The 13,548-nt window shown below is 47.2% G+C and overlaps 1 protein-coding gene across 1 annotated transcript in view; it reads left to right on the top strand.

Moving 5' to 3' along the window:
* The first annotated feature begins 956 nt into the window (after positions 1 to 956).
* Positions 957 to 13,548, top strand: part of LOC107120006 (receptor expression-enhancing protein 6-like) — a 42,026-nt gene continuing 29,434 nt past the window's right edge. The window contains exons 1-2 of the mRNA XM_015422643.1: positions 957 to 1,071; positions 10,092 to 10,160. Of these exons, the coding sequence (XP_015278129.1) occupies positions 957 to 1,071; positions 10,092 to 10,160 (184 nt within the window). The remainder of the gene's footprint in view (positions 1,072 to 10,091; positions 10,161 to 13,548) is intronic.

The following is a 13,548-nucleotide window of genomic DNA, read 5'->3' as shown; positions in this document are numbered from 1 at the left end:
TATTATTAGCAAGTGAGCCACCCTTCAGTTCAGCGAGTGGGGCTTACTCGCCAGTAAGCATGCGGAGAATCGCTGGCTGGGCTTTACTCAGAAGCAAAGCTTCACTGATTCCAGCGGGGGTCTCTCCCCCCCCCAAATTTACTCTAAAGTAAGCTCCACCGAGTTCCAAGGGGAGGTTTCCCCTCAAGCAAGCATGCGTCGTGCTGGAACAAGACCCGCAGGCCCGTTTTTATCCCGAAAAGGGGCTGGAGCAGCCCCCTAAGACGTGGTTAGGCTCTCTGCACATCTTCAGAGGCACCCTCGTCCTCTCCCTCCTGAACTCCAGGAAGGAACGAGGCGTCATATAGGGTAGGCAACTCCAGGTTGAAGTTACCTGGAGAATGAGGGTTTTTTTTGGGGGGTGGATAGCCTGGGGAGGGCGAGGTTTGGGGAGGGCAAGGGCTTCAGTGGGGTGCAAGGCCACACAGTCTTCCGCCCCGCTCCAAAGCAGCTATTTTCTCCAGGGAAACTGATCTCTGCTGCCTGGAGCTCAATGGTGATCCCAGGAGATTCCCAGCCACTACCTGGAGGCAGTGTTCCCTCTAAGCTGAGTTAATGTGAGCTAGCTCACACCTTTTTGTCTGAGCTCAGGAAGGAAGGCTCCAGAGCAGACTAATTTATGCAGCAGCCAAATCGCTTGCTCATAACTTTAACGCCAGTAGCTCACTAAGTAGAATTTTTGCTCACAAGACTACACAGCTTAGAGGGAACATTGCCTGGAGGTTGGCAACGGCAGGGCAGGGCTGCGCTGGGGTGCGCACCTGTCTACTGTGACGTCCCTCCCTTCCACCTGCCGGCCACGCCCTCTTGCCTGGGAGGAGGCGTGGCCCCGCGGCCCTGCCCACCCGTTAGCGCTAAGCGGATCTAGCTGCGTTCTGCTCGCTCTGCCGGGCAGTCCGTCAGCCACAGGAAGCGCGATGGGCGCCCTGCAGGAACGCTTCGAGGAGTTTCTGAACCGGCCGGGCTTGCTGGGTGATTTCCTGAGCAACCTGGAAGCCAAGAGCGGCGTTAAGCGTTATTACCTGGCCACAGGTGAGCTGCGCTGCGGGTCTCCGCTGGGGGGCTGGAGTTCTGAAATGGGTCAACTTTGGGAAGCGCCGCTTCCTTTGGTCCTTAAACCTTGAGAAGCTCTACTGTAGTGTTGGAGGATTTGGGGCCAGCTCAGAAACATTGCTTTCCCCATATTTACTTGGGGGGGGGGGATATTTTCTGGGGTTGTCTAGAAGCATCACTTCCCCTTTTGGGGGGTGGGAGCCCTTCCTGGGGTTAAGGACAGTGTCCCCTCTAAGCTGAGTTGGTGTGAGCTAGCTCACAGTTTTTTAGCCTCCGGCTCGCACATTTTTGTCTTTGCTCAGGCAGGAGGGCCCCAGAGCAAACTCATTTATGCAGTAGCCAAATTGCTCGCTCACAACTTTAATGCCAGGCGCTCACAAAGTAGAATTTTTGCTCACAAGACTCCACATCTTAGAGGGAGCATTGGTGAAGGGCCCAGTTAGTAGCATTGCTTCCCTTTGGGATAGGCTCTGGGGCTAGGGAACTAACTGCTTAGAAACGTTTGTTTCTCTTCGTTTAAAAAAAAAAAGGTTTTGCAGAAGCATTGGCAGTGGTGGTGGGACTCTTGAGTGAAAGGATTCTGGAACTGTTCAGAAATATTTATTTTTCCTCTTGGAGAAGCAATAGGCTCTCGGGCTAAGAGTGTGTGGCTGTGGTATAGAAGGGCCCTGGATATGCTCTCGCTCCTGAACAACGTGGTCTGACACTGCCCTGGTAGATCTTAAATATGGAGCCTATTTGTGTTTAATGTCTCAGGTTCTGGGGTTCTGATAGTCCAGCCTTTGGTGGCTGTTGGCCAACCAGTCATCCTTCTCTCAGCCCATATTGCTTAACTGCCTCCATTTCTCACCACTTCTCACCTAGGCAGTGTCTCTTGATTGTAAGCTCTTGGGGGGCAGGGAACGTGTACTTTCTGTGCCTAGGAAACTCTGCATTGTGCTGCGTCCCTGTATGACAAGACTGGGTTGTCTTAATAACAAAATAGTTATTAATTGCGCTCAATCTCTTGCAGTTGTATGGCTTGCAGTGTCCAGCTGGTAGGGGCTCTGCACGTGCTCAGAAGCGGTACTGTTCCTATTTGGAAATGGGCAGTGTAGGTTCTTCATTTGGGTATAAGCCTGTCTTTAAATTTTTTAGACTTTCCCAGCTTTCTCCAGTCCAGGGGCTTTTGCTTTACTAATGCATCTATTAATGAACATGTGCAGAGTACCCCCTTCCCCCAGTAATTATGGCCCACCTAGGATTAAGAGGAAAGCTGGTGAAGGAGGGGAAGTTGCTAGGTGGGCTCATCCTATTGCCCCCCCTCTCATTACCTGCACGTATCTCTTTGGTCTGGGACCTCCTCCATTGGTTCTTGCCCCGTCCCTGTGCATATTGCCCTACTAGTTAGCTGTAAGATGTATGATTTAGAGATACAGCTGCGCATGCTTCCAGGACTGCTAATTGCTGTGGCTGCTGTTCCCATCTGACCAGGTTCAGTTTTGCCTCCTCCACAAAAGGAGGGTCTTGCTTTCACAGGATTCTCTCTCCCCCCCCCCCAAAGAAATTGTTATAATTTGATGGTGAATTGGAATTACTCGGCTCACGATGCTCACTTTGAATTGTGAGTAAGCGTGGAAAAACACCATGTTAAAACAAAACACACAATTCTGATATGCTACTATGCCTTCGTATATTCGTTTAAATCATATACTTAAGTATACAATAAAGACCCTAATGTATCTTATTAATTATAGTACATTGATAACAAAACCCTAAAGAACAATATATATCTTGTAGAAAAGTCCACAGCTACGGAGACGAATATGCAGACAGGATGCAGTGCTGTAGACTATCTTGCCTTAGGTTTTTGTTATCAATGTAGTATAATTAATAAGATACACTAGGGTCGTTATTGTATATTTCAGTATATGATCTAAACCAGAGGTTCCCAGACTTATTTGGCCTACCGCCCCCTTTTCAGGGGGGAAAAAATTACTCAGCGCCTCCCTAGAAATCTACCTTCAAGAAGTGGACAAAAAGATGCAGTTACAAATTTGCACATAGTAAAGAAAGATGCTGTTGGCCTGAAGCTGGAGGCCAGCAGCAGCCGCCACACAATAGCCCAGCAGCAACACCAGCCTTACAGGGGTGCACATGCATTTGCAAATGCATGGCTGTGATTGGCTGTGGGGACCCCTTTCCACCTCCACCTCCCTCCCTGATCCCAGGGAAGACCAGGAGAGAAGGCAGGAAAAGGCTGCTTTAGGTAGGACTCTTCTTTCTGTATGCTTCCACTGCCCCCTTATTTTTATTCAACGCCCCCCAATTGCACCCAAGGCTTCTACCGCCCACCTGGATCGTTCCAGCGCCCCCCCGCAGGGGGTAGTATTGCCCACTTTGGGAACCAGTGATCTAAGCGAATCTATGAAGGCATAGTAGCATATCAGAACTGTGAGTTTTGTTTACTCAGCCTTGCCGTGTTTCTTGTGTGTTTGTTGCCACCTTGAATTGTGAGCAGACCAGTGGTGCAAGCAGGTAGGATGCTCGACATGAGCCAAAGTGAACGGCATTTTGAGGGTTCTTGCTGCCTGAACCCTGGCATCTGGCCTGGCAAGGCACCATTGCGGTAATGCGTGCAAATTACTGACTTGCCTGGGTTATGTACGCCTAAGGGTTCCTCAGCTGTGTTTTGAATGGTTGGCGACGTTCCTCGCGTTGGCCCATGCTCAGAAATCACCTGATTGAGCTACAGTTCCCAGGTGGCACCGCAAGAACGTGTGGAATATTTGCAGTGCTGGTACTTACCTTTAAAGCCCTATATGGCCAGGGTCCGACGTACCTGAGGGACCGCCTTTCCCCACATATACCCCAGAGACCACTGAGATCGGGGTCACAGAACCGGCTGACCCTCCCTGCCCCCAAGGAGGCCAGGCTCACCGCGACGAGGGCCAGGGCTTTTTTGGTGGTGGTTCCTCACTGGTGTAATGAGCTCCCGGAGAAGATCAGGGCCCTGCGGGACCTTTTGCAGTTCCGCAGGGCTTGCGAGACGGAGCTCTTCCACTAGGCTTTCAACTAGGAGCCATCCCTCCACTATTACCATCAACGAGCCTGGCCCTTGGTTTTTAACATCTGCTCATTTCCATTGAGTGACGCGGGACGACAGAGAGCTGGAACTTAGCAGTTGTCTAGATGCCTGAATGCGCCATTGTAAGTAATGAATTACACAATCAACTAGCACTTTAGGATTTTATACGATTTTATATTTTTATTAAGTACTGTACTGTTGTATATTGTTTTATTGACCATTGGTGCCATTGTTGTAAGCCGCCCTGAGCCCGTGCTGGGAGGGCGGGGTAGAAATTGCATAAATAAATAAATAAACAGTCCAGTTCAGAACATTTGATGGACGTGCATGCTTTTGGGAGCCTGGCAGGATGGTCCAAGCTGGCATCCCAGAGAGAGCAAAGGCCCTCGGACTGGAATCTTGGAGACCCAGGTTCAAATGCCCACTCCTCGCTGGCTGACTTTGGGCCAGTCACACGTTCTCAGCCTGACCTACCTCACAGGACTGTTGGGTCCTCATTATGGAGAAAAGTGATGCATAAATGAAGAAAATAGGCAACCAAGGGAAGGAGATTGGATTTATACCCTGCGCTTCGCTACCCGAAGGAGTCTCAGAGCGGCTTAGAATCTCCTTTCCCTCCCCCTCCCCACAACAGACACCCTGTGAGGTAGGTGGGACTGAGAGAGCCCCTCTGAGGACTGCTTCTGAGAGGACAGCTCTGAGAGAACTCGTGACTGACCCAAGGTCACACCAGCAGCTGCATGTGGAGGTGTGGGGAATCAAACCCGGTTCTCCCAGATTAGAGTCCGCGCTCCTAATCACTACACCAAAGTGGCCTTTGAAAGGTGCATTTTTTCCTGTTAAGGGAGTGGGTGGATATGGGAGGGGGCAACTGAGGGAAAGCAGTGAGAGAGAACGCACGACAAAAGGAATTTCGCACAACATGTCATTAAGTTGTGGAACTTGGTGTCAGGACCCACAGTCAAACAATTGAGTACGTGCTTCTGGAAAGGTTATACTTTATTGTCAGTACTGTGGTTGCAGGAACATGTTCACTGTTAGGAATAACTACCATTTGGAAACAGACATAGATATAGGGTCTTCTCTCTCTCTTGCATAGACCTTTATTGGCATAACACAGCAACAAAGAGAACAATGAAACAAATGGAAAATAAATAGAACGAAATTACACCAAGCTGCATCAACAAGGGATCTTTTTTAAACTATTCGGAAGTAATAAACTCAGTTGGGAATATAACAATTCTTTTTTTAAAAATATATTTTTTATTAATTTTATAACCAAACGAACAACAAATTAACAGAGAATAGATACAAGTTTTCTAAAAAATTCTTCAGTCTGATATCAATAAAAACCACAAAACTCTAACATAGTCAACCAGAAAGAACTATAAACTTGAATAACATACACTTTATATTAGATCAAAACTACAAATTTCCTAGGTAGTTTCTAGTAGAATACAAAATTCAAAAATCATTTAGGTAATTTATATGTATAATTTGAAGTATTAGCAACAGGAATATAACAATTCTAAAGAATACAAGGGGGATAGGACTTGTACACCCTTACCCTAAGCTTCCAAACATAGGCTAAGAATTCGGCAACAGACAAAGTAATTGCCGAGAACTTATCAGACAATAGAATTTTAAGGTTGTTGTCAGTCGGATTCCTTGTGGTAGGTAAGTGGGGACTAATCAGATAGCTACGCATAGTAGAATAATGAGGACAACGTAGAAGGATATGAGCAACTGAATCAGGTTCACTATAGAGGCAATTGCAAGTTCTGTCCCTATAGGGGATAGCCCTATATCTGCCTAAAAAAACAGCTGAGGGGAAAAGATTGAATCTCACTAGCATAAAACCCACCGATAAAGTGGGATTGTTAGATTAGAGATGTACAAAGCCATAGAGGCTTGGGGGGGGGGGTCAAGGAAGCATGGGGAACAGACTCCATATTTGATTTTCTGCACTATAGTTTGTGACCAAGTAGAAATATATGGGTCTGCAAGAAGTTGAACAATGAGGCTGTTGGGGGGGCGAACTAAAGTGCAAATGCAACCAATATATAATAAAGGTGATCCACGCCCGAGATTCAATAAGGTGGGCGCCTAACTCCGCACAAAGAGAGAAATAAGATACACAGAGTTAGGAAAACCTAAAATCCTACGAAAGAAGGTAGCATTTATTAGTTCTACTTTTTTATTAAAGTTTTGGATCCATATAGGTACCCCATACAGTAAACGAGAAATAACAGATGCCTGAAAAATCTGGAGAGCTGCCGGGACAAACTGATTACCTTTTAAATTAAAAAAACGAGTTAAAGCTGCAATCTTATTCCTAGCTAGGCTAAGAGAATGATCTCTATGAGGGCACCAACTTAAGTTGTAATGAAACAAAACTAAGTATCTAAATGATTTGACCTGTTCCATTTCTTTTCTTTCTATTCTCCACTGATTACACTTCCAGGCTTTGGAAGAGACCAATATTTTTGATTTATCAAAATTAATAGAGAGAGAATTCCGATTACAGTAAGAGTTAAACTCGAATAAAAGGCGCATAAGTCCAATCCTAGTAAAGGAAAGAATGGCCGCATCATCTGCATAAAGTAATATGGAAACTGCAGAAGAGTTCAGTTTGGGGGAATGACCATCAATTTTAGCTAGGCACTGTGGGAGGTCAGAAATAAAAAGGTTAAAAAGGGAAGGAGCAGGTACACATCCTTGTTTAACCCTCTTAGTTACAGGAATTTTCTGAGTAAGGGACCCATTCCTATCAAATCGAATCTGACAGTAGTTAGCCAAATGTTATTTACGGATCAAAAGCAAAAGACGTTGATCCAATCCCAAATTATAAAGTTTATCCCATAGCAAGGATCTATTAACTGAATCAAAGGCTTTACGTAAGTCGATAAAAGCTGAGTATAGTTTGCCACCTAAGTGGCGGGAATACTTCTCAGCTAAAAAGGCTAAGGTAGTACAGTGGTCTAAGGTAGAGTGGTTAGCCTAGAACCCAATTTGCTCTCTTCCTGGAAGGTTATGATCAATCATCCATTTAGATAATTTATTGAGAAGATGTTTGGCATAGAGCTTCCCTAAAATGTAAAGCAAGCTAATAGGTCTGTAATTATCTATGTTATTCGGGTCACCTTTTTTTAAAGAAGGGAACTATTATAGAGTTCAACCAGGAGTCCAGTAGAACACCATACTTGTCAATCAAAGTAAAAAGATGAGCTAAAGAATGCGACCACCAATCAATGTTGTCCTTTAAAATCTCGGCTGGAATTCCGTCTAAGCCAGGAGCCTTGTTAGATTTAAGAGAAATAATAAGAGCAGATATTTCTTCATATGATACTGGGGGCCAGTTGGGAATGTCCGATGGCATAGAACTAAAGTTAATCGAGGAAGATACAAAGTGCTCATTGAATAAAGAATTATAATAGGAATGCCATCTGGTTGCAGGTATAATGCAAGTAGAATTGGCTCCTGTTGGATAATTTAGTCTACCTACCAGCGACCAGAAAGCTCTACCATCATTAGTTTGGACAACATTAAAAAGTTGAGACCATTTCTTGGAGTAGAAAGAATGCTTTTTTGAGCCAATAATAAACAGCCTTCTCTTTTAAGCTTGTAGTATAAGGAGGGGATCCATGGGAAAGAACCCCTCCGTAACTGTCGAAAGAACTGGCGTAATTTACTTTTAATAAGCCAGCATTCAATATCAAACCAGGAATTAAGGGAGTCATTCTGAGTACTGGGTTCAATTGATTTAGCATGGGAGGAGAGGTTATCAATTATAAAGTTATAAGCTATAAGTGCATCTTCCAGTGAACTAGCATTAGTAAGATTGCACTTTAGTTCAGAGCCCTGCGAGCTAGACATCCAGGAGCGAATCTGCGCCAGAGAAGATGCAGAACAGCTTATTTTTTGTGCTGGTATAAGTTAAGTTCAGAGCTACAAGGTGGGCACTGGTTGTCTAGCAGACAACCAGATTGAATGGACAATAAAATGGGAAGGTGATCACTTTGGTCCCGGAGCCAACGGAAAAGTCAGTAATACAGTCTCTCAGATCCATAGAGGATACTGCATAGTCCACAACACTGCATCCCCTGGGAGAAATAAAGGTATAGTTACCAGGGGTATCATACTGAAAGGAACCATTAAGTATAGAAATATTATTTTGAATACATAGGTCTATCAGCCTGTGACCAGCCTGGTTAACAACTGAGTCCCTAGACTGCCTAGGCGGAAGGGAAGGGAAGGGGGTTTGGTCGTCGCCATCCCAATGGAAAATATTGCTAAGGTGTTTATTATTACAACCAGGGCTTTTTTTGTAGAAAAAGCCCAGCAGGAACTCATTAGCATAATAGGCCACACCCAACAGCAGAAACTCATTCGCCTATTAGGCCACACCCCTGACAGCACAGCTCATTGGCATATTAGGCCACACACCCCATGTTACCAGAAGTGTGCTCATCCAGCCACACCCACCTTTTGCTTCTTATTCTGTTTACCTTGTTTGTTGTCAAAACCCAGGGCTTTTTGCATGTTAGGCCACACACCCCTAATTGTAGCCAATCCTAATGAGTTTCTGCTGTTGGGTGTGGCCTATTATGCTAATGAGTTCCTGATGGGCGTGGCCAACTTGGAAGCCAGCCGGAACTCCGTTCCTGTGCATTCCTACCCAAAAATAGCCCTGATTACAACCAAGTCTAGCATTAAAATCCCCCACTGCCATAAAAGCGGCCTCAGAGTATTTATTAAAAAAAACAGTAAGATAATCTTTCAAAGAGTTCTATTGGGACTTAAATGAATTATTGTCACACCAAGGGGGCATATAAACATTAACTAAAAGCAACTGGAAGTCCCTAAGATGAAGAAGAAACGCCTGTGCGAGGGGGGGGGGCAAGAGTCCAATTGCAAAATAGACAATTTAGAAGCATTATTAAACAGCCCACAAAGCCCTGCCATATAACGCCCCTTCCGATTTGGTCTCACTGCAGGGAGAGAATAAGAAGTAAATCCATTAATCGAAACATTACTGGGGGACCAAGTTTCTTGGGGGGGAAATCATGTCGAAAGTTAATAGAAAGTTCATTAGATCAGAGTCCCCCCCCATTTATTAGCCCACCCAGCAATGTCCCAAGAAATAAGACTAAGGGTCCAACTCTGGGAATTTCTCAGGTTCTTACTACTAACAGGCAGGCAGTCCATTTCAGAGATTGAATTCAAGAATGGAGTGTTATCAGGACAGACACAGCCATTCAAATGTGCCCCCCCCCCCACACCGATGGCCAGTTGGCCTGACTCCCGCAGGCGGGAAGGGGAGGACCAGATCAGTTAGAGCCGAGGCTGGGAAACGAAACTAGTCACACGGTTAATTGATGGGAAGACCCTACATAAGCAGGCTACAAGGTCAGTGATAACGAGGGGAGAAGAGCAGAGAAAGGAATGCGGCAGCAACTGGCACGCATGTCATGAAAGCGAACCTGGGCCCATAAACAGTATGGCAGCACAGCTGACACTTGCTGCTGCTGGATATAATGATTTTTAAAGGAGACTGGCTCTTCCTGGAAGGATGATTGGCTTTTTTTTATCGTGATGCAAAAAGGAACCTCCGTGCTCCAAGGTCTTTGAAAACCAGAACAGCCGGGGAGACTTGGGCCTCTCTGCCTCTGCTTGTGGGCCTTCCGGGGCATTTAACTAACAGGCCACCGCTGGAAACAGAAGGCTCGGCTGGAGGGACCTGCCCGAAGCAGACGGCAAGCAAGCCGTCATAAGTCCATCCAGTTCCACTCTGTTCTTTCTGTGCCCGGCAGAGGCAAACAGCAAAGGTGGGAATCGGAGAAAGCGAACGAGCAAGCTTGGTGTCTTTGCCTGCGGGAGGTCTCAGACAGGTTGGTCTGGTTTGCCGGAGAGCCATGTTGTCGCATTGCAGGCTGCGCATGTGTGCGGCAAGGGATTCTCGGCCAGGACGTTCACAATACCTGTCGCAAACAGGAGCCAGGTAAACGGTCTGTCTTCCAGTGTGGATTTGGAAGCTTGGCAGAGTCAGACCCCCCCCACACACACACACAGGCAGCTACTAAAAGTAGCAGAGTTTCCAGCAACCTACCAAGGAAGGAATGGGAGCTTTAAATCGGAGCACAAAGCATCGGGCAAACGCAGGCTGAGGTGTGGGGGCAGCCCGCTCACCCCCACTCCACATTTACCTGTTTGCAGCCTCTATCTAAAGTCTTGGGGCCGCCTGCTTTATGCGCTGCCTGTTATGAAAAGTCATGTTCCGCCTGTCACATGCTGACTTCATTTACCCTGTGGTAAATGCTGAGGGTATATTTGTTCAAAAGGGCTGAGGAAAGCACAACTGTTTATAAGACAGGTGGTCAGCCGTGTTGGTCTGAAGCAGTAGAAGAAATTTCGTGTCCATTGGCACCAGGAGGTGGCGGCGGCTACAAGCATGGGCAGCTTCAAGAGGGAACTGGATAAATATATGGAGCAGAGGTCCATCAGTGGCTATTAGCCATAAAGTATAGATAGGAACTCACAGGCTGGGGCAGGTGATGCACTGTATTCTTGGTGCTTGGGGTGGCCAACAGTGGGAGGGCTTCTAGTGTCCTGGCCCCACTGCTGGACCTCCTGATGGCACCTGGTATTTTTGGCCACTGTGTGACACAGAGTGTTGGACTGGATGGGCCATTGGTCTGATCCAACATTGGCTTCTCTTATGTTCTTATGTCTGGGGCAAGGGATGCTCTGTCTTCTTGGTGCTTGGAGGGGGGGCAACAGTGGGAGGGCTTCTAGTGTCCTGGCCCCACTGCTGGACATCCTAATGGCACCTGGTATTTTGGGCCACTGTGTGGCACAGAGTGTTGGACTAGATGGGCCATTGGCCTGATCGAACATGGGCTTCTCTTATGTTCTTATGTACCTTTAAGACCAACAAAGGTTTATTCAAGGTATGAGCTTTTGTGTGCAGGCACACTTTTTCAAATACAATGGAATGGGAGGGAAGGTTCAGACTTATAGATGGGCTGAACATTTACCCTGTGTATAATACGTTATCACACTCCAAAATTTACCTCTGGTGCAGATTCTGTGAAGGTGTATGCATGTGCGTTTGGGTCCGTGCCGCACTGGTCGTATTCAGAAGTATAATTTTGAGGGATGGGAGTGAAACTTAACAATGCAAGCCGCTTGCATTTAAAATACTACCAAAGCGCCTTCTCCCTGCAAAAATATCAATAGTGATGACCTTGGGACCCAGAAACTGGGCACTGGTTAAGTGGGGGTAGTGTGAGCAGGTGGATTAGTGTCTTTCTGTGTGTATGTGTGTTTAAAAACCTGAGTTGTACCTTGAACTTGCACTCTGCACTCAGGATCGATGGACGTACGGAATAGTTCCAACTGTTTTCCTGGCTCGCTTTGCAGCCGGGTGAACTTTGCCTTTGGTGTTTAAAGTCATTCTTCTCTGAGATAATCTTTCATTGGCGCGGGGGGGGGGGGGGTCGGGTTAATTTTGCTTTCCTCCTTCCTCCCCGTGACTGAGCATTATTCCAGCAGTTTCACTTTGGGTTGGACATGGCTGCCTTCTGTGGCTCACCTTGGTGGTTTGCAGACCCCTGATTGGAAAGGCTCACGTCAGCTTCCGTGTGGCACATTTACAAGACAGGCCCTTTTAATGGAATAAACAACAAGAGGCAGTGAATGTGGTGGAGACCAGTTTCAAACAGACTTTTCAAAGGACAAGGCATTGTTTGTTTGTTTTTTGCAAAGTACAGGGTGTTTATGTTTTATGGAGGGGGGGCGGAATGCCCCGACTGTAGGGATGCCAGCCTCCAGGTGGGGCCTGGGGATCCCCTGGAATGTCAGCTCATCTCCAGGTAACAGATCCGTTCCCCTGGAGGAAATGGATGCTTTGGAGGGCAGACTCCGTCGCCTTGTACTCCACTGACTTCCCTGTCCTCCCCAGACTCCATCCCCAAACCTCTGGCAGTATCGTCTCATGGAACTGGCAACCCTGCTCGACTGATACTGCGGGACAGTTTTGGACTGCACTCCCGTTCTGCTTGACCTCAGCTCTGTTAGCCCTGCTGTCAGGCTCCTGGTTCAATCAACTCATCGTCTCATAGTCTTTTATAGAAAAGCTTTATTAAAACGAAGAGCACTGAAACACAGAGAGATTCTTTGTTCAGACTGATTAAAACATCTACGATTACGACTTGTATAGGTAAAACAACAGGACAAACTCCCAATACCCCGCCCTCCCTGCGAACGGGCTCAGGGCGGCTTACAAGAGGGCAAAATATGCCAATACATAAAAACAGGATAAAAACAGTAAAAACCAACGAATATTACAAATAAAGTGCTCAAATTTAAACAAAATGGTCATTCATTAGATGCAGGTGGTTTTTTATGCAGGTAGGTAGTGTCCAGTAGATGTTAAACTGTTCAGTCCAGTGGTACCAACCCAGCGCTGTATTGTGGCCAGATCTTCCGTAGGGCCATCTCCTTGCACCATTTGTTGCCAATACCGTTGGTAGTGGTCGTGTAGATACATTTCATATGTATAATAACTGCAAGATTTCAACAGTATCCATAGCTACAAACACAGGAAAGAAATTCACAACTGTTTTAAATCGGAGCAATTAATAAATCTTAAGGGAAGCACGGTTGCCCCAGTTCACTACACGCGCTCCTAATCAGAACCGAGATTCGCTGGAATTGAGCTGAACGGCCGTCACTGCGCTTGCACCAATCCACAACTTGTTGCTTCAGTCTTTGTGGCGGCAAGCGCTTCCATTGTGACAAAAGGGGCGAGGTATTCACTTGGCCCCGCCCCTCGTGTCGTGTCGGGCGCAGAACTTACGGACTGAGGCTTCCTGCTGCTCGTCCTGCTGCTGTTAAAAACGTGCCGACATGAGCGACGTGGAGGAGAAATATTTCGAGGGGAGGGTGAGTAGTGAGCGGCTCCATCCGGGCCGCGGTGTCGGAGGCCTGGCCTGTGATCCTGAGGGCGCTCAGTGGGTAAAGAGCAAAAACTAGTCTCCTCGCGGGGCGTTAAGGGGGAAGGAGGGCATCCGAGAAGGCATTTCTCGCCTAAATGGTTCCTTCGCCCAAGGTGAGGCCGCGCAGTCTCTTGACGGGGCTATTCCTTGCTCAGCCCGCTTTCTCTTATGGTGAGTACGGTCTCTAGATTTGCAGCCTCTGCCCGGGGATCCCCCTTGTTATTGTTCTCTGGGAGCCCCCGTCTTGTGCCTGGATTCTGCAGCCCGCACGACCCTTGGCGCTCCCTGCCCCGCTCTCCGCGTTCCGTTCGTCGGCCCGCCCCAAATGAGGGTTCTAAACCCTGCCGTGGTCTCGTGCCCTGGACGGCCACCAGCCGCCCTCTGCTGAAC

Source organism: Gekko japonicus, unplaced genomic scaffold (assembly GCF_001447785.1).
Source record: "Gekko japonicus isolate JY-2015 unplaced genomic scaffold, Gekko_japonicus_V1.1 scaffold2030, whole genome shotgun sequence".
NCBI lineage: Eukaryota > Metazoa > Chordata > Lepidosauria > Squamata > Gekkonidae > Gekko > Gekko japonicus.
Note: the sequence above shows the minus strand (reverse complement) of the source record. Positions and strands in the feature narration are given on the sequence as shown.